The 21,324-nt window shown below is 40.0% G+C and overlaps 1 protein-coding gene across 3 annotated transcripts in view; it reads left to right on the top strand.

The window, feature by feature from the left end:
• Nucleotides 1-21,324, top strand: part of LOC126237265 (triokinase/FMN cyclase-like) — a 243,471-nt gene that overhangs the window by 139,096 nt on the left and 83,051 nt on the right. For all 3 annotated transcript variants that reach the window (XM_049947192.1, XM_049947193.1, XM_049947191.1), the window contains exons 4-6: nt 7,064-7,174; nt 8,904-8,992; nt 13,447-13,548. In XM_049947192.1, the coding sequence (XP_049803149.1) occupies nt 7,064-7,174; nt 8,904-8,992; nt 13,447-13,548 (302 nt within the window). The remainder of the gene's footprint in view (nt 1-7,063; nt 7,175-8,903; nt 8,993-13,446; nt 13,549-21,324) is intronic.

The following is a 21,324-nucleotide window of genomic DNA, read 5'->3' as shown; positions in this document are numbered from 1 at the left end:
AATTTAGTATAATGTGTTACAGAAGAACGAAATTCTGTGTTACAAATGGAGATAAAATAATAACTGAAATAAAAAAATGCGTGTGTGAAATCTTATGGGACTTAACTGCTAAGGTCATCAGTCTCTAAGCTTACACACTACTTAACCTATATTATCTTGAGGATAAACACACACACACACACACACAGACACACACACACACACACACACACACACACACACACACACACCCATGCCCGAGGGAGGACTTGGACCTCCGCCGGGACCACCCGCACAGTCCACAACTGAAGTGCCTTAGACCGCTCGGCTAATCCCGCGCGGCAACTGAAATCATCAGATTAACTCAAACCATAGAGTTCATTCAGTTAAAGGAAGTGGTATGGTTTTAAAATTTTTTTCCAGTGTAAAACTGTATTAAAGTATTCTTGTTTTATGACTAATGTCTGTTTACTGCTTATCTGTTTTCCTGTGTGTGTAGAATTGATAAGATGTGGAAGAAGCAGACATGAGACATCCATTGTCTTGTATATAATTAACACACAAAAAATTGTTTGCATGTGTTTTCTGTGCTCATGTGTATTGCATACTTCTTTAAAAAATGACTTGTCCAAATCATTGAAAAAATATATGAAAAATATGTTAACAAGATCAGTGTATATAATAATTATTGATGCCCCATTGTATTTAGATAGATCATTCAGGTGTTGACTGGCATTATAGAGTGTAATAATCTTATTATATTAAAAATATTCAGGAAACGGGAAGTGTCTGTTTCACATTCCAGTCATTTAGATACGGTATTGGTGTTGCTCTGATCCAACAGTATTCGAAGATGATTGTTGACATTTTACTGAGAAATGTAGTCACTGCAATGTATGCCTGAACAGTGGTATAGTGATAGATCCTTCTTGACGAAATACACTCCTGGAAATGGAAAAAAGAACACATTGACACCGGTGTGTCAGACCCACCATACTTGCTCCGGACACTGCGGGAGGGCTGTACAAGCAATGATCACACGCACGGCACAGCGGACACACCAGGAACCACACTGTTGGCCGTCGAATGGCGCTAGCTGCGCAGCATTTGTGCACCGTCGCCGTCAGTGTCAGCCAGTTTGCCGTGGCATACAGAGCTCCATCGCAGTCTTTAACACTGGTAGCATGCCGCGACAGCGTGGACGTGAACCGTATGTGCAGTTGACGGACTTTGAGCGAGGGCGTATAGTGGGCATGCGGGAGGCCGGGTGGACGTACCGCCGAATTGCTCAACACGTGGGGCGTGAAGTCTCCACAGTACATCGATGTTGTCGCCAGTGGTCGGCGGAAGGTGCACGTGCCCGTCGACCTGGGACCGGACCGCAGCGACGCACGGATGCACGCCAAGACCGTAGGATCCTACGCAGTGCCGTAGGGGACCGCACCGCCACTTCCCAGCAAATTAGGGACACTGTTGCTCCTGGGGTATCGGCGAGGACCATTCGCAACCGTCTCCATGACGCTGGGCTACGGTCCCGCACACCGTTAGGCCGTCTTCCGCTCACGCCCCAACATCGTGCAGCCCGCCTCCAGTGGTGTCGCGACAGGCGTGAATGGAGGGACGAATGGAGACGTGTCGTCTTCAGCGATGAGAGTCGCTTCTGCCTTGGTGCCAATGATGGTCGTATGCGTGTTTGGCGCCGTGCAGGTGAGCGCCACAATCAGGACTGCATACGACCGAGGCACACAGGGCCAACACCCGGCATCATGGTGTGGGGAGCGATCTCCTACACTGGCCGTACACCACTGGTGATCGTCGAGGGGACACTGAATAGTGCATGGTACATCCAAACCGTCATCGAACCCATCGTTCTACCATTCCTAGACCGGCAAGGGAACTAGCTGTTCCAACAGGACAATGCACGTCCGCATGTATCCCGTGCCACCCAACGTGCTCTAGAAGGTGTAAGTCAACTACCCTGGCCAGCAAGATCTCCAGATCTGTCCCCCATTGAGCATGTTTGGGACTGGATGAAGCGTCGTCTCACGTGGTCTGCACGTCCAGCACGAACGCTGGTCCAACTGAGGCGCCAGGTGGAAATGGCATGGCAAGCCGTTCCACAGGACTACATCCAGCATCTCTACGATCGTCTCCATGGGAGAATAGCAGCCTGCATTGCTGCAAAAGGTGGATATACACTGTACTAGTGCCGACATTGTGCATGCTCTGTTGCCTGTGTCTATGTGCCTGTGGTTCTGTCAGTGTGATCATGTGATGTATCTGACCCCAGGAATGTGTCAATAAAGTTTCCCCTTCCTGGGACAATGAATTCACGGTGTTCTTATTTCAATTTCCAGGAGTGTATACTAATAGCCTTCTGCAGCATCTAAAACTTCCTACGAATTTTCTTCATGGGACTACTATATCGAATAGTATATCGAATAGTAATGTGTTACATTTCTGGAGAGTACTGTACAATGATCAGATAAAGTTATGAAAGCGTACAATAGAAAACTCTTACCATCTTAAAATAAAATTGTATACAGTGAGAGCGTAAGGATTTTAACAATCTTCCCTCATGTGGTAGCAACAGAACATAGCAGAACATTGTTAGTATTGTCTTATTGGTGCTTAATTAACAAACAAGATGTCTAATAGGCTCAAAGCTTTTCATGTTTTTTGCACGTGCAGGAAGACCAATATACGCAGTTTGGTTTGCCCCATATTTTCTATTAGGTAATACAAGTTTGTTATACCTGTATTAACTAAAAATTTTCTTCATCATGAGTTCATTTATTTTTGAGGATTGAAGGGAAACATGTTATTGTGTAGAGAGAATACTAACAAATTTCGAGTCAAGTTGAAAATTCCATTTTCATGTGTACATCATTTCAACAACTGATCATTCAAATTTGTCACATACTGCAACAGATGATCTAATGTGTGCTTGCTGGCTTAATTTCAGCCAGCCTTTTTAAAGTATACCTCATTTGCTGAATGACCTTTATAGTACACTTTTATTTTGAGTGCCCACCCAAGCAATCTATGTAATGTATGTTTGGTCTTCTTGGTTCTGCCAGATGAGATGTTAAAGGTCTTTATGAATGGAATGTCTTATCTCATCCCTTGATTGAACTGAAACAAAGAGTAATGTATCTGTCCTGCATGGGCTTGATCACTAAAAAGATCCATAGAATCATAACGGAATAGGGCATCCTGCATCTACACTCCACAAACCACATTATGGTGTATTGCAGAGGGTACCATTGTCTTTTTCACCCTTTCCTGTTCCTTTCACAAATGGTACATTTGAGGAATGGCTGTTGATAAACCTCCATATGGGCTCTTATTGTTCTAATTTCTTGTTGTGGTCATTTCACAAGACATAGGTGGGTGGAAGTAATATGTATGCCGACTCTTCTTTGAATATCCAGTGTATTTCACTCAGTCAACAAAAATAAAAGATTGGCTTTGCAATGTTAAAGATGATATAAGCCTCTACAAGCTGGTTTTAGGCTGCAGTCTGTGCCAACATGAACTGTTGTATGTGAAATAGACAATTAGAACAGTTCAGGAGAGATACAAATAAATCAATCATGCGTTTGACTGAAACAGCAAAGTTAATTAACAGTCAACAACTACTGGGTTATGGGTAATAATTAAATGAGATACTAGGAGAGCTACCTCATGGTGCAAGCTTTATGTTCTTAAGGGAATAAAATTAAGGGATACATCAAAATAAAGTTACAGGAAAAGTAATAAAAAGGGGTGGCAGTTTTTTTAAGAAAAAAAGGGCTGGAATTCACCACCCAGTGACTTAACATCTCTCTCAGCAAATTTTCATTAGGATTGCAAACAGATGGTGCATGCACATGTAATGGAAAACAGTGAAGATGCAGAAAAAAATAAATGTGTGTCAATGGGCATGGCAAGTAACTGAAGATGAACTCAGGCACAAACAGGAATACAAAACCAATCATACATGGGTGTCGGATGAAATATGTAACTAGATTGAGAATTTCTTGGTAGGGAGGACAAAACATGTTATCTTGGATGGACAGTCATGGCAGAGGTAAAAATAGCTTCAGGTGTGCCCCAGAGAAGTGTGTTGGGTCCCTTGCTGTTTACACTGTATATTAATGATCTTACAGGCAATATTAATAGCTACCTCAGACTTTTCACAGATGAAGCAGTTATCGACAAAAAAGTACAGTCTGAGTAAAGTTGTACAAATATGCAGTCAGAGCTTGATAATATTTCAAAGTGGTGCAATGGTCGGTAGCATGCTTCAAATGTTCAAAAATGTAAAAATATGCAGTACATAAAATTAAAAAAATAGTATCCTGTGAATATAATATCAGTGACTCACAGGTAGAATGTGTGAACTCATACAAATAGCTCATGCGACCCATCCTAGAATATTGCTCAAGTGTGTGGGATCTGTACAGAATATGACTAGCAGGGCATATTGAATGTATATGGAGAAGGGCAGCCCGAAAGGTCTTGATTGGTTTACTTGATCCATGGGACTGTGTTACTGAGATGTTGAAAGAACTCAACTGGCAGACTTTTGAAGGTAGACAGAAGCTGTCACGAGAAAGAACTCAACTGGAAGACTTTTGAAGGTAGACAAAAGTTGTCATGAGAAAGTCAACTGACAAAGTTTCAAGAAATGGCTTTAAATGATGATTCTATGAAGATGTTAGAACTCCCTAGATTGTACTCCCTTAGGAATTGTGAGGATAAGATTAGATTAATTACAACATGCACAGATACATTTAAACAATCATTTTTTCCCACATTATGTGTGAGCAAATAAAGGGAAAAAGCCCTAATAACTGGGGCAGAGGGATGTACCCTCTGCTATGCACTCCAATGTGGTTTGTAGAGTATAGATGTAGATGTAGAACTATTTAGATTGGAATTCTCTCTCCAACATATTCACCTTTTACACCTTTTCCCCTCCACTTTTGTCTCTTCCCTGTCCCTGTACCTACATCTGTTTTTGCTGTGCCTTCTGTGCTCTTTTCATCTTGTTGTGCACCATGGAGTCATCTGTCCAAAGACCAGCCTCTCTTTCACTATCTCCTTCCTATGTTCTTCAGCTTTAAGCATGGTAACAGTACAATGGATGCTAAGTGCATTAGTGTTCTTAGTGTTCAGTGTTGTTACTGGCCTGGTAGGGCAATAAGCAGCATGAACAGTGTCAAATGTTGAGTGAAGGATGCAGAGATGCTGCATAATAATGTGAGACAACAAAAATTATCAGCACATGACAGGTTTTAAAATGGGTCTCATTGTGGGTCTATTGGGTCAGTTGAGGGCAGGCTCCATTATCATCAAGGTTCTGGTTGGCCACATGTGACCACCACAAGAGATGATCACAATGTTGTGAACCAAGTCCATCATACTCCTTCACATATGTGCCTGTCATTTGAGAACAAGCAAAGAATTCCCTTTAACATTCTGTGTATTCTGTGTCATCCTGAACCACTGGTCATAGACTAGCAGTAGCCAGACTAAAGAATTACTGAGTGAGAGGGTGCAGTGGTTAGCAGACTGCACTCATATTTGGGAGGATGATGGTTCAAACCCACATCTGGCCATCCTGATTTAGGTTTTCCATGATTTCCCTAAATCTCTTCAGGGTGGTTCCATTGAAAGGGCATGGCTGACTTCCTTCCCCATTCTCCCCTAATCCAATGGGACTGATGATCTTGCTGTTTGGTTCCCTCCACAAAATCAACCAACCAACCAACTATAGAATTACTGTCCCATGTGTTGGCTGCCCTTAATACCACAACACAAACAGTTGCATTTGGAGTGGTGGTGTCACTGCTGATGAATGGCATCATATTGTGTTCAATGATGAATCACAGTTCTGCACTATCCTGGTGACCATTGTCAAAGAATATAGGGAGATCCTAGGGAGAGGTCCCATTCTTCCAATGTATTGGAGTGGCAATGGCACCATGATGTGGGGAGCCATCAGGCATGATTTCAGGACATAACTAGTTGTGATTGAGGGAACTCTGGCTGTGTAACTATGTGTCATGGGCATCCTGATTCCTCGATTGTTACCTCTTATGAGACAGTGTGATGGTGCCATTTTTCAAAAGCAGAATGCTTGTCTCTAAGTGGTATGTGTGTCTATGAACTGTCTACATGACGTTGCAGTGCTCCCATGGCCAACAAGATCCCCAGATCTGTCCCTGATAGAAAATGTGTCGATCTAGCTTGGACATCCAGGATATCAAGGACCAATTAAACAGTTGCGAGCCAGCTTTTTTCAGGAGAGGCTACTGAGGTCTTATGTCACTAATATCAACCAAATCAATGCATGTATCCATGTCCGAGTGGGGGGTGGGGAGTTGTATTGTCATACTATTAAATGATCTCATACTACCTAGTTCTTTGTAAATTTGATTTGACCTTGTAATCACCAAACTAATATCACATATGCTTTCACTCCTTGAAGTTTCAGTTTGATTTCTCCTCTCCTTCTGAGTAATACACCTTTTTGTCAGCTAGTGTAGTTCATGGAATTCTTGGGTTCGCGAATGTAAATTCTACATAGCTCTAATATTTGTATCAGATACTTTCTTATTTACTCAGTATAACAGTGGTCTGTCTAAAGTGAAAATCCAACAATATTATGAAAAGGATAGGTGCTACTCACTATATAGTGGAGATGCCGAGTCGCAGATAGGCACAACAACAAGACTGTCAGAAAGTGGGCTTTCGGTCAACAAGGTGTTTGTCGGAAATATTAGGAGAAAAACAGCTATTTTGAAAACAGCCACTGTTGCTGGTTATAATTTGTTGTCAATATGCTTTACAGAAGTTGCCAGTTATGGCTGCTTTTGGCTGTAAATGTGTAACTTAACTCGGTCCAGTTCTCTGAAAACTCTCCTACATGATAGGGCTTATGGAACATTGAGTGCGAGTGAGTGATTGAGTGAACATGATGAGAAAATGAATGAGTGAACATGATGTGCAAATTAACAAATCTGTACTGATTCTTTAGTTGAATTAAGTAAAGCCTATAACAACATTTAAAGAGAGAATTGTCATTTTTTCACAGGTTATGTTGGTGAAGGTATGCTGACAGCAGTATCAGCTGGTTCAGTATTTGCATCTCCACCTGCTTCTAGTGTCTTGCATGCTATAAAGTGTGTTAGTGTTAACAATACAGGTGAGTGTTATATGACATATAAATGAAAATCCACTGTACAAAGTAATGCAAAGACCGCTTTTTCAAATTTCATAAATGTCTCCAATGTTCACTTTCAATCCACATAAACTTGTGCAGACTTTCAACCAAGTAACAAAACTGTGAAGCGCAGGATCAAATGATCATGACTTGAGGTAAAATAATACACTATTCTGACTGTAGATAACTTTTATTTTGTTATCCAAGAATAAAATTTTTTTATCAGATGGGAAAAACAGCATAGCAGAAATAACATGTGAATCCCAAACAGTGGTTTTTAATCTTTTAGATAAAAAGTACTGTTTTACTCAGAAACAAACTATATAGCTGGATATAGTTTTCCTTCATTTACATATAACACTGAGTGTCCTGAAGCCAGAACACATTATCTTTGGAAGAAGACATGGTGCCACATTTCTTCTGTTGATGCTGAGTTACATGTATTCTCTGCCATTGCCACGTACCTGCCATGCCACTGTCACATCACTTTTCACACAACTTTGGTTGGTGCTCTGCCTTAGATCTTCTGGTCACAAACAGCGTGAACTTTTTGATCCAGTTTATGTAGACCAAGGAAGCAGTGATCATAATGACATTATTGCATCACTGATCACAAATGTAAATAGAAATGTAAAGAAAGGCAGGAAGATATTTCTACTTAGTGAATGTGACAGGAAGCAGATTCAGAATACCTTAGCAGCCTTTGAGGAAAGTTGATGATACATTGGGGTATGCTGTTAATGGATCCCCTCATCGCCCTGATCTTCACTGTATCTTCAAGCTGATACATGTCACCATCCAGCTTAGCATGAATAGCCCATTCCATCTCAGATCCTGAAAGTTGGTCTGCTGAGTTAGCCCACCTCGGTCACCTTTGATGAAATGGCTGTAGTTAAAATGACAGATCATGCATGTTACACCGTCAATGAACTGTGAATTTGGAGAGTTATGGAAAGAATGAGGTGGCACCTAAATCTGTGGTCATTTGGCTTATACAGGTAGCATTTCTAAGAGGATTAATCGTACTCTCCAGAAACACAGCGTGAAATGTGTTTTTTGACCATCATCTAAGATTTGGATCCTTTAAGCGTCTGTAAAGGATAATCTTGGTTTGTGTTATATTAGTGTGCACTATATACATTTCTGTTGTGGCATTACATACATTAGTTAGACTATCACGACCATGAAGGACTGGTAAATTGTGTGTAAGTGTCACACAGGCTTCCAACAGCCAGCCAAATCTGTTATTGCAGAATGTTGCCTTGGCACATGTCATCCTACGGAACGTAAAACACGGATATTTTGGCATACATTTCCAGCTAATGGGGTAATGTTATTAAGGTAGCAGCTGATGTTAAACTAGCAAGTGACTTTATAAATAAAGATGGGGTTACTGCTTCAATTCTGCTTGTAGTCTTGATTTTTACCTAGTCAAAGAACAGAATAGAGTTAATGCTACTTGCTCACCAGCTGGTAATTAATATTCATTATTTGTGTGTGTGTGTGTGTGTCAGAGAGAGAGAGAGAGAGAGAGAGAGAGAGAGAGAGAGAGAGAGAGAGACATTCATCTAAATTGTTAATTTTTAGCCATTCATTCACTGAAAAAATATAGTTTTTGTGAAACTGTTGACATTTTCCTCAACATAGAGAGATACTATGAATGGAATCAACAGAATACTCAAATAACTAACTCCAATTATGTAATTTTCAGGTGGAGTTTTGGTGATAATTCCAAATTATACAGGTGATTGCTTGAACTTTGGACTAGCTGTGGAATGGGCTAGAAAGAGGGAAATTAAGGTATTTCCGTTACGAAGTCTTACTGTTGAGTTCCAGTAATGTAATTCTTATATAGTATTGATAATTTCTGATAAATTATTAAATTAACTACTGATAATTAAAGGGAAGGGAGAGAATGATACTCAGAGATAGGACACAGTGTTCTAGTCTTGACAGAAGCAACTTGGCTGTGTCACATGCCCTCATTTCATGAGCTACAGAGAACTTTGGAAACTGGCTATCTCGAAGTCAAGCAACACTGTACAAGCTTCCATTTATAGATTTAGATCCTGAAATAGATTTTTGACAGCTTGTCATGATGCATGAACTGGTATTGCTCCATGTACACTTGTTATTAGTACGTTTGCCTCTAAAAGTTCTGTGTCATATACTGATATTCATGACATACTCTACACATCATTTAAGTAATGACAAATGTAATGTAGCTTAAACCATTTTAACCCTTATCCATGAAGATGGTCCATGACTGAAACTGATTGATATTTCTGTTTAAAATAAAAGCAGCTGATGGTCAAACATGCATTTTATACACTCTGGAATAGGCTGAATTGTCAACAGCAAAGTCACCATGGCAACCAAATTGTGCAACAGGGTCATCTTACTGGTGAAATGGAGGGCTCTTGGAGCTGCAGCCACAAAAGTGAGCTCTCTTCTGTTCACAATCTCTGCCCAGAGCATACGATAAGTGGCTTAGACTTCTTTACATTTTCACTTTCATTCTCAAGAAAATAAATCAATATGGTAGCTTTTTTCTAAACATGGGTGTATGTTATTTGCAAGTCTGCATCACTTTTAAATGCTACCTGCACACCAGCCTACCAAGTGAACAATATATGTTATTGAAATGTAGGTTTAGTTTTTGTATTCTTGAGCTACAGGCAGTGGTAAGTTGGAAGGGGGCACCAAAAATGCTTCTCACCTAGGGAACTAAAATACCTAGAGCTGACGATGACTATTATGGAAATTCATTGATACACATTATATGTAGTAAAACACACCAACAACAAAGTCATAATATATTTATTTCCTGTATAAGTTATATGCAAAAACTCCAGAATGATGACCTCAGATGTTAAGTCTCATAGTGCTTAGAGCCAAAAACTCCAGTCCAGTTTGAAATAAAACAATAATATTTATGTAGAAGTCATACTGATTTTCTCCTTTGGTACCGTAAGTACACAGCACATAGTAGGTGAATACCAACTAGAGCAATATATGAATACACATATAAACTTAAAGAATAATTAATATTACAACAAAATAAAATAATTGAAGAAACTATATAAAAATAATATAGTGGGAACAAAAGCAAATGTTTGAGTCTTTGTGTCTTACAAGATTTCACTTAATGTCTTCAGGTCAGGTATGTTAGTTGCAGAATTTTTTCTTTGATGTCTTCACTACAGTCTTGACAACCTGAGCCCACACTTTCATGACACAAACTTTGAGATGGTGACGTTTATCAAATTTTAGTATTTTGCTTGTGACATCTTCCCTGACAGTAATTCCATTCTTGTCGAATTTCCTCTTCTGGCTAGATACGAATGCTCTTTTCCGGTAAGACACAGTGGGGTGGGATTTGTAGCACTTGACAGCCTGCACCCTATATAACAGCTTCTGTCAATTTTAGCCATAATAACCTGCATTTCAAATTTCTTGTATGCGATAGTGATGAAAAAATCATCATTGTTATCATGATCACTTTTGGCCATTCTGAACAAGTGCAAACTGTTTCTTCTTTGGTATTGCTAAACTTCATTGGAGGCCATAGATGGTTTATTTTCTTGATCGACAGACTTTTTCTTACATTCGGCCAAGGACTTCATTAGAGATCAGATTTCAGCACTAGTATGTCTAACCATTTCCTAGATTTTGTGCATGATTGCCACCATCACAGAGTCCATGACATTCTGCAGTGAGTTCTAGTGTGTTGTTGCTGTGCAACAGTGCACTTATCTGGGACTGGAACACTTCCTCAGGCAGTCGGACCTTACCTGCTGCCAATGACCATTTGTCTACACTGTCCTTGACTTCTGTCACTTTGCTGCTGCCACATCTTGTTTTGCCCATTATAATTCATCTGGCACCCATGATACCCTGTTGAACACTATACAGTGAAACAAATTGCTGTTCTGTAGTATGAAACACATGTAAACTACAGCATTGCTCTAGAGCACCTTCAGTATTATTGAAAACAAGTAACCTTAAGAAACAAACATCACTCAGTGGCTACCATGACACATATGAGTTATTTGTACATTCCGTGTTATAATTGTGGCCTCTCACTAAAATGTGAAAGAAGACAGTTTCACATTTATGTTACACTTTCTCAGTGAAAACAATGTCAAAGTGATGTGATTGCAATATGACTATGTGATCCAGCTGCAGCCTACCAATGTGGCCGAGCAGTTCTAGGCGCTTCAGTCCGGAACCACCCTGCTGCTACGGTTGCGGAAATTCTATGCAGTAGAACTAGTTGTCAGGCAGATATGATTTTAGTTTATGTTTGAAGTTCTTTGCATCATTGAATAGGTGCTCAAAGAATTTTATGGCTTCTTGTGACACACTAATGCTGAGTGACGGACAGTGTAGGTCTTTTCTCTTTATAGTGTAATATTTATGGATGTTACCATTGTTTTTGAATTGTGATTTGTTGTTGAAACAAATTTCATAAGTGGGTAAATGTATCGTGATGCTCTTGTCAGTATGCCCAACTGTTCAAAGAGCAGTGTGTATGTTTGTGCGTCCAGGATCTCCTTCCAAACCCCTGGATAGATTTCAACCAAATTTGGCATGGAAACAGCAGGGTTCATAAGTATCGACACTGTGGGTTTATAACCTCTTAGCTCCAATAGGAGCAGATATACAAGCTAAAGCAGAGTTTTTTCGAGCCCCTGCCGTACAGGCTGCCGTGCATGACAGGCATGTTCTGGATGAATGGTATCCACCTGCCTCGACACGGGAAAGAAACGTTTTTCCAGTCCCTGACATATAGGCTGCCCTGCATGACAAGTATATTGTGCTTTAGTAACATCGGCAACTTCATCAACCTGCATTGCAGAACAACCCACAGATCAAGGGCAGAAATGGTCTTAAAGCCACTTACTCATAGGCTGCCCTGCACAAGAGGTGTGTTGTGGAAGTGGTACAGGCCTGCTTCATCGACTTGTTTTGCAAGGGCATAACACAGGGTTGAGATGGATATAGGTGGGATAGACAGAGAGAAGGGATAGGAGAAGATGGAAAGGGAGAGGGGGGGATGATGAGGACAGAGAGAGGCAGATAAAGAGATGGATAGGGAGAGAGGAGGGAATATTGTAGGGACTGAGAGAGGGGGAGGTTGAGAGAGAGGGGGGAAGGGGGAGAGGGGAGGGAGGAAGGGGGAGTAGATGGATAGAGAGGGGAGGAGAAGATGGACAGAGAAAGAGTGGGGAGGAGGAGCTTGACATAGAGAGGGGAGGAGAAGATGGGCTATGAGGTTGCAGGAAGGGGGAGATGCAGCAGGCAGGTAGAAGGGTTGGGGCATAATGGGGAGATGGAGATGGAAGAGGGACAGGAGGAAATAGGCACAGAAAGGGGTAGGAAAATATGGACAGGGAGTAAGGGCCAGGAAGATGTTGTCAGAGAAGGGGGACACAGGAGATGGACAGAGATTGTGTGGAGCAGGAGATGAAGAGACAGAGGGTGAATAGAAGATGGACAGTAGAGGTGGGAGGACGAGGTGAACAGAGACACCTCTGTGTGTGTGTGTGTGTGTGTGTGTGTGTGTGTGTGTGTGTGTGTGTGTGTGTGTGTGTTTTATTGAGTATATTATATAACTGTGAAGAAGGACGCACCCAGCAGGTAGTAACAGTTTGTCTTATTTATATGGCTATGGATGCCTCGTCAGATCAACGATTCAATGAGTTGTTATCTTTACCCCTTAATTTATTTATATTCAACCTAGGACTTTCCATTGCATAAAGATTTAACAGTGAAAGACATTTGAGTTTCTTGTCCATATCTAAATTCACTTTTATGATGAGCCACATTACAAACCCGAGGGTATAAATATGCCCTGCATTGACAATTGCATTATACAAGTTTTATTTTACTGATCTCTTCTGTTGCACCATTTGCCCTTCTTCCTCTAAGCCACCACTTTGGTCTTATCATCCCTCCCCCTTACACTAACAATTCTGTCACCAAACTTTTTAATGATTTCCTCATGTAACCCTCAATATATCTTTTTCCCTTATTGTATGACAGTGTTTCCTCTTTCCACTTTTCCGTCATTTCCTGTAATAAATTTTCATTTCTGTTTTTCACTACCTCTTTCTGTTGTTAATTTCATTTTTTCCTTTCCTGGTTACCTTCTGTGGAATATTTTTTTGATGCCTCCATTTCATTCAACATTACTATCTTGACAAATGGTGCTTGAGTATGTGAATAGTTCACTGTATTCCCTATTCTAGGTGGAGACTATCACTGTGGGAGAAGACTGTGCAATATCAGAACTGAGGAACAGCAAACCTCCAAGGAGTCGTGGTATGTGTGGATTAGTATTCACTTTTAAGGTTAGTTTATAAATCAGCATCAGTTCATTAATAATACCATAGATTATACTGTACCTACAAGGGCAGTTCAATAAGTAATGCAACACATTTTTTTTTCTGAAACAAGGGTTGTTTTATTCAGCATTGAAATACACCAGGTTATTCCCCAATCTTTTAGCTACACAACACTATTTTTCAACGTAATCTCCATTCAATGCTACGGCCTTATGCCACCTTGAAATGAGGGCCTGCATGCCTGCACGGTACCATTCCACTGTTCGATGTCGGAGCCAACGTCGTACTGCATCAATAACTTCTTCATCATCCGCGTAGTGCGTCCCACGGATTGCGTCCTTCATTGGGCCAAACATGTGGAAATCCAACGGTGCGAGATCGGGGCTGTAGGGTGCATGAGGAAGAACAGTCCACTGAAGTTTTGTGAGCTCCTCTCGGGTGCGAAGACTTGTGTGAGGTCTTGCGTTGTCATGAAGAAGGAGAAGTTCGTTCTGATTTTTGTGCCTACGAACACGCTGAAGTCGTTTCTTCAATTTCTGAAGAGTAGCACAATACACTTCAGAGTTGATCATTTGACCATGGGGAAGGACATCGAACAGAATAACCCCTTCAGCGTCCCAGAAGACTGTAACCATGACTTTACCGGCTGAGGGTATGGCTTTAAACTTTTTCTTGGTAGGGGAGTGGGTGTGGCGCCACTCCATTGATTGCCGTTTTGTTTCAGGTTCGAAGTGATGAACCCATGTTTCATTGCCTGTAACAATCTTTGACAAGAAATTGTCACCCTCAGCCATATGACGAGCAAGCAATTCCGCACAGATGGTTCTCCTTTGCTCTTTATGGTGTTCGGTTAGACAACGAGGGACCCAGCGGGAACAAACCTTTGAATATCCCAACTGGTGAACAATTGTGACAGCACTACCAACAGAGATGTCAATTTGAGCACTGAGTTGTTTGATGGTGATCCGTCGATCATCTCGAACGAGGGTGTTCGCACGCTCCGCCATTGCAGGAGTCACAGCTGTGCACGGCCGGCCCGCACACGGGAGATCAGGCAGTCTTGCTTGACCTTGCGGCGATGATGACACACGCTTTGCCCAACGACTCACCGTGCTTTTGTCCACTGCCAGATCACCGTAGACATTCTGCAAGCGCCTATGAATATCTGAGATGCCCTGGTTTTCCGCCAAAAGAAACTCGATCACTGCCCGTTGTTTGCAACGCACACCCATTACAGACGCCATTTTAACAGCTCTGTACAGCACTGCCACCTGTCGGAAGTCAATGAAACTATAAGAGATGAAGCGGGAATGTTTGAAAATATTCCACAAGAAATTTCCGGTTTTTTCAACCAAAATTGGCCGAGAAAAAAAATGTGTTGCATTACTTATTGAACTGCCCTCGTACATTTGCTGTATTTCATTTTGCTTCCTGTGTTACTATTTATATATAAAACATCTGACAATACAAATAATAGTTTTTCATCAAGATAAAACTTTTCTAATCTCCTTATTATGCCAGTACCATTGACATTCAAATACCTGAATTCTGTTTTGATTTATAGAAATTATAATTTTCTTTCTCCATGACTCCTATTACCATGGACAATCACATTTCCCTTGAAAGATTAAGTAACAATTCAGCAGTTAAGTATTTTCCTCATATTTGGCCTAACTGTATGATAAAACAATGGGATTTCCAAGTAGGAATATCAACAATGTAGAAAAAGGCCGATTTCTACTCGAAAAGAAGACACATTAAGTTGCAGACAAGCACAATTAGGACACTTACATAAAGCTTTCGGGCACAGCCTTCATCAGTAAAAGGGACACACACACACACACACACACACACACACACACACACACACACACACACACACACACACCATTCGTACACACAAGCAAGCAAACCTCATGCACACATGTCCGCCAACTCCAGCATCTTGAGCCGAAATGCATATGTGATAAGGATCCCATGTATTATTGTTTGTTTTTAGTAGTGAATAATCTAGAGAATTTAATGGGTAATCTTATGGCATCAGTAGAATTCGACTCACACCACTATGACATGCATTCGTTTATGATAATAGTTGGAAAATAAACTGCACATGTGGTAAAAAGTAAGAGCTGCCAATTCTTGTAAATGGGCAAGTTGACACAGTAATTGATACATCTTAGGTGGAATCAACAAGAGGAATAAGGCTTTGCACAAATTTGAGTTTGTCACACTGAAAGCCAAAAAATGCTGTCTCACTCTTTTTTTTAAAAAGCTTCCCAATCCTTGGCTGATTCATCAGGGAAAGTGGGTGGACGCAACAGTGGCACAGACCCTGTCAATTAATGGAAGCTGACAAAGTAGCCACATTTGAAGTAAACTGTTCAGTCAGGGCCGATAGCATGGCATCCATAATGAAGTAAGTTGATGAAACTGCACTTAAGGATTGCATATGAGGAAACTGTTCCAAACTCCTCGCTAATTGTGTAGTAAATGAGTAATACACAAACCAGATCAAAGTCACACAAATATGGCATTATTTATAACCTCTCAACAACAATGGAGAAGCCTCTCAGGACTCCAAAAGAAACAGAACCACTGATGTGGGCAATATAAACTAGAATAACATGGAGAGGGCTAGTCAGCTCTGCTCCATGCGTATATATACGCAAGTCACCAGCAGACAGTGTGGCAGAGACTGCAGCGTGCAGACGCCTTCCACAGGTGGTCTCCAAGGGCTGGCCTGCATTGGTACAATTGGTGGCCAATTCAAACACATATCTGCAGCAACACCACACTCAGAACATGCACACTCACATACACTAGTACCAGGAAAAGCAGGTAATAACTTTGATCCATTGGCAGTTGTGTTGATACTACTGCCAGGTTGGTACTTATAATTTTTATACGCATTTGTGATATGTCACTAATAACAGTCACATGATGTTGATTGAACTTGTTTATTACATTGGTGTAGCCATCATGATATGATCAGATACAAAGTTGATGGAAACATTTTAGACACAAACAATGACACACACAAAAAAGCACAATGATAAGATAGTAGTGCCAAGTGATAAATGTCAATGAGTTTGTAAGCATAGTGTAACATAATGTAATAATCCCAGTTGATTGCTGGATGATTAACACTTAACTCATGAATTGAATTTTCTGAAATGTATACCACGAGATGCAATTTCTCGAATCCCTATGGTTAAACTGAGATTTAAGGCACACTTTTTGAAATAGTGCTAATGAATGAACAGTCAGAGAACTGAATGTAACATTCTAAAATATTATAGTATCTCTGTAGTGGGAGAAGCTGTGTGGAAAAGGCTATTTTTCATATATAAGTAAATTCTTGAGTTTAAACTTGCCCACAAAAATTGGACTCTATAAATGGGAAAAGAAAGTCTGCAAAATAAATTGACATTCAATGTCAGGATCTACATTTTTTCTTTGCCACCACTCAGAACACATTTGATTTGAACTAACACTTTAACTGTTTTATTGGAATACAGATGAAATGAGTGATTTGAAAATTTTACTGAATACTGAAGGCCTTATTGTTTCATACCTGAAGGTCTGAAATACATTTTACACACACATTCTTCATGATTTACATGGGAATGCCATTTTTCTCCTTTTCCTTGGATCATAAAGTTTTTTCCTGTCAAGGCAGTCACCTGCTGCATCCATTGGTACAGTCTCTATGCTAATTCCCGAATTATCCCAATACAAGCCCTTGAGTTCATGTGTAATGTAGATATTTTGCATTCTTCTTTCCACGTGAGGAGTAAAAACCATCTTGGCAAGTTTGTTTCATGAAGTTAGGCCAATTTACAAGTTCATTATCTGATGTTGTATGTTACATATGGACTAATGCAACTAATATATACAATTCTGTAAAATATTGCCATGGGCACATTTTGATGCATTGTTTTGATTCAGGTAAGAAGTCGGATGCATTTTTAAGCGGAGAGTGAATAGTTTTTATTCTCTGCTGTGAGAGTCTTTCCATCAGAATCCTTGCTCATTTAAATAGAGCCATTCAGAAAATAAGGATTTTTAAAGCCACCAAGGTTTCAAAGAGCACCAGCATTTCATGGATGGTAGCACATGCACCAGTAGTGTAAGCCATCTGTCAATATCCTGCACATTTTGCAAAAATTTCAGATGTAACTGTTGCTGTTCAACTGCCACTTTTTCTGCTCTATGTTGACAGTAATTGAAATTGAAGTTCGAGAGAAGGATGATGAATCTGTAACAGTTCATGATGCAATGAAGAATATCCCTTCCTGTCTTATCTGTTGCCCAATATAGCAGAAGTGTCCTCTCGGTTCAGTTTAAAAACAGATGTATGGGTGAGTAGGCCAAAGAGTTCAGTCATATTCACATCTCTCATATTTGTGGCATATGCGCTTTTCCACTGTACTTGTTCATGCTAAATTTTGAAATTTTTGAATCATAGCATTCTCTCCAGTATTGTGTCATCAGTTAGTAAATTCCAGATTCCATGTTCCACATGATGCCAGAGAGCTCTGGCTGCAGGACATAGGCCAAGAAACTGCAAGACAATATTATGTCTTAATTTCCTTGAAAATAGACTTCAGCAAGGATTCCTTGACTACCTGAAACCATTCTTGCAATAACCTCGCCATGTGTCAACAACAAACAAAGAAGGTGATAATACAATCAACAATAAAATGTGATATAAGGAGAGAAAAGGGTGGGAGGGCATGTACCACCATTGACCTTGGAGAGTGAGTCTGAAAATTCTCACCTAGTTCTGATAGACCACACCTCAAGAGTTAAGGGTTAAAGTCTCCCCCAGTGATCAATGACTATAGTGTGATTTGGGAACTTATGTACTAGCAAACTGAAGTTTTCTCTGAAGTTTTTGGTTACATCAGGAGGTGAGTCTGGTGGTCAATAGAAGGTTCCAATTACAAATTTAGGTCCACTCTTGATACTTAGTTTTTGCTGAAACAGTCTGATCTGCAGCTTCAATTTCCATCTCTTAGGGGATTTGAGTTTCTTGTTATGACAAAAATACACACCTCCATTTTCAATTAGCCTGTCCCTTTGATATTTATTTAAATTTTTCCCAAAATCTCACTGCTGTCAAGTTAGGGTTTCAACACCTTTCTGTACCTAGTACTATGTGAGTTTCACTGCATTTTAGGAATGCTTCAAACTGCGGAACTTCATTGCCAATGCTTTGGCATTAATGACTAGAATTGTAATACTTGACTCAGAACCAAGGGGCCATAATCTGTTCTGGGAACATTGCTGCAGACTGTAAGCTTTGTTGAAACTCTGTGATCATAATTTGTATTCTCAACCTTCTCTACTAGTATGACATCAGAGTCCATATGACAGCCTTTGTCTGTCCCAACATGTGTCGCAATCTCCAGTTGCACCCTGTACCCTCAATGGCTGCTGGAATAGCCTCTTTAACATGTTGAACCATGTTCCAAGTCATACACACTGACTGGTGTTTCTTGTCATCCCTTGCTGCCATTTCCCTGAGGGTCATCATTATTTGCTGTGCGCTTGAACTGCTGACAATTAGTAGATCACTACCCTTTTGCATTTTCCTCTCCTTGACACAGTACATTTTCCAACAGGTGGAGTGAGTCTCACTCGCACAGTTTCACTGGAAGACAGGACACTGAATACGTTGGGTAGGGGGTGGGTGTGACATCCTCAGTTCTTCCTGATCCCCATGTACCCTTTACAGCTTGCCTAAACCTGTTATTGACACACCACTCATGGTCAAGTGGATGTGCAGTGATAGACCCTGTACCTCCTGCAGAGGAGACATTATCCACAGAAGAGGATAGTACATGAGGTACCTTCTTTATCTCTTGTACACGACTCTTTGTAGCCCTGATAACACACCCATTCATAGCAGCTTCCAATTGCTTGACAGTAGTTATGGCAATTTTAGGCTAATTATGAAAAGCAATTAACACATGTTGTGCCTGAGAACAACATACTGAGTGGGGCTACATTGTGGCTGATGCAGTACCTTTACAGAACAGTTAACAAAATAACTTTAAACTAAGCTTGCTGATTCACTTTTAATTTATGGGTCTGATATGAGCAATGTTGGTCTTTGGATATCTGTAAGCTCAGATTCAAATTTTTTGTTTTCTTGAAGCTCTGAACAGTTGCACCTGTAATTAAATTTTCTTCCGAACATGTGGCTGCAGTTTGGTGGACTCCATTGCCGCTGCAGTTGTTCTTGTGCTGAAATCTGAGGATCACCACAAAATTGCAATTTTCTACAAATGAATACAAAGTACTTCTTCACTTAATAGCTCCATATACTGTATCCCAAAGTGTGACAACTTCACGCTACGCTGGTACATAACAGTGAACAGTGCTTGTAAGAACATCTTGAAATCTGACATCTGAAACTGCCAATAGGTGAATGACATTTATGACAATTTTTTAGATGTCTTCTGTTCTGCCTTCCTTCACTCACTCAGCATTGTTGTCATGGCATGTGCATTTACACGGAGGTGCACCATGCTACTCTATACAGGGATACTGACTCATGGAGGCTATACAAAGCCTACTCAGGTACCATTCCTGCTAATATTCCAATCGCTATTCCATCTTGAAGACAGTGGTGCATCCATTCTTAATAGGCGTCACACACAAAACAGATGACAAAACCTCCAAACAACTTCCTATTCTTAATCTTTAAACAATTATAAGGCTTGATGCTCATGACGATCATTCATTGGCTAGGGTTACTGATCACCGTGCTGAAGTGGTACGTTAAACCACATTCGCTACAGTATTATCAGTAGTCTTTTAGAACTGAAGTGATTAATAGCAAAATGAGATATTTGTTATGACAACAGAAAAACTTTGTATAAAATTTACTGTTTTTCTGGATTGTTTTTGTGGTTATGGTCACTATCTTCTGCTCATTGTCCATTACTTCTTGTTATCATTGATGGCACAGTTTTGTTTCAGGTATGATGATCCTGCTTGCAAAATTGATTTCCTCTTTGATAAATATCTCTCTACAACATCAAATGAAATGTTTACAGACTTTATCTTTTCATATTTTATTAACTCTTTCAATAATATTCTTCCCAGAGTACATCCAATTTTCACAAAGTCAAACTTACTACTTGCACAAGAACATGTCCATTCTCTCCTCCCAAGAACATTCCAGGGATTTCAATGTTAACATTTTCACAGAAAAACTTTACTTTCAATACAAATTTTATTTGCTATAATCAGTCAGCTGTAACTAATTCCACAAACAAATACAAAACATGCACAGTAATTTAGAAATTACATCATTTGGGTACAAACAGTTTGTTTATGCATTTTACTTTGATATATGCAAGAATTCCATATAAATAATATTCTAGCTAAGTATGGATGTAAAAAATGAAACTCCATGAGAAATTTTATTGGCCCTGATTTTATGTTTTGTGTATCATTGACAGGTATATTACATCCTCTGTGCAATCATCATCATCATCTGAAATCCTAATTTCATCATAATCTTATCATATCTACATAACATTATTCCACACAGTTTTCTAACTTCAAGAAACAGCTGAAAAACACATCAGCTCAACTAAAAGAATGATCATTATCCACTGATTTTACACTATAATAAGACTATCAAACAACATGTCTGATTTCCTATCTTCCAGTTAAATCATTTTACCATAATTATAATTTCTTCAAACAAAGATCATAATTATGTAAATGTAACCCAACTACCCATAAAAATGAATTGACAAAAGC

The sequence above is a fragment of the Schistocerca nitens genome, chromosome 2 (assembly GCF_023898315.1).
Source record: "Schistocerca nitens isolate TAMUIC-IGC-003100 chromosome 2, iqSchNite1.1, whole genome shotgun sequence".
Classification (NCBI taxonomy): Eukaryota; Metazoa; Arthropoda; class Insecta; order Orthoptera; family Acrididae; genus Schistocerca; species Schistocerca nitens.
Note: the sequence above shows the minus strand (reverse complement) of the source record. Positions and strands in the feature narration are given on the sequence as shown.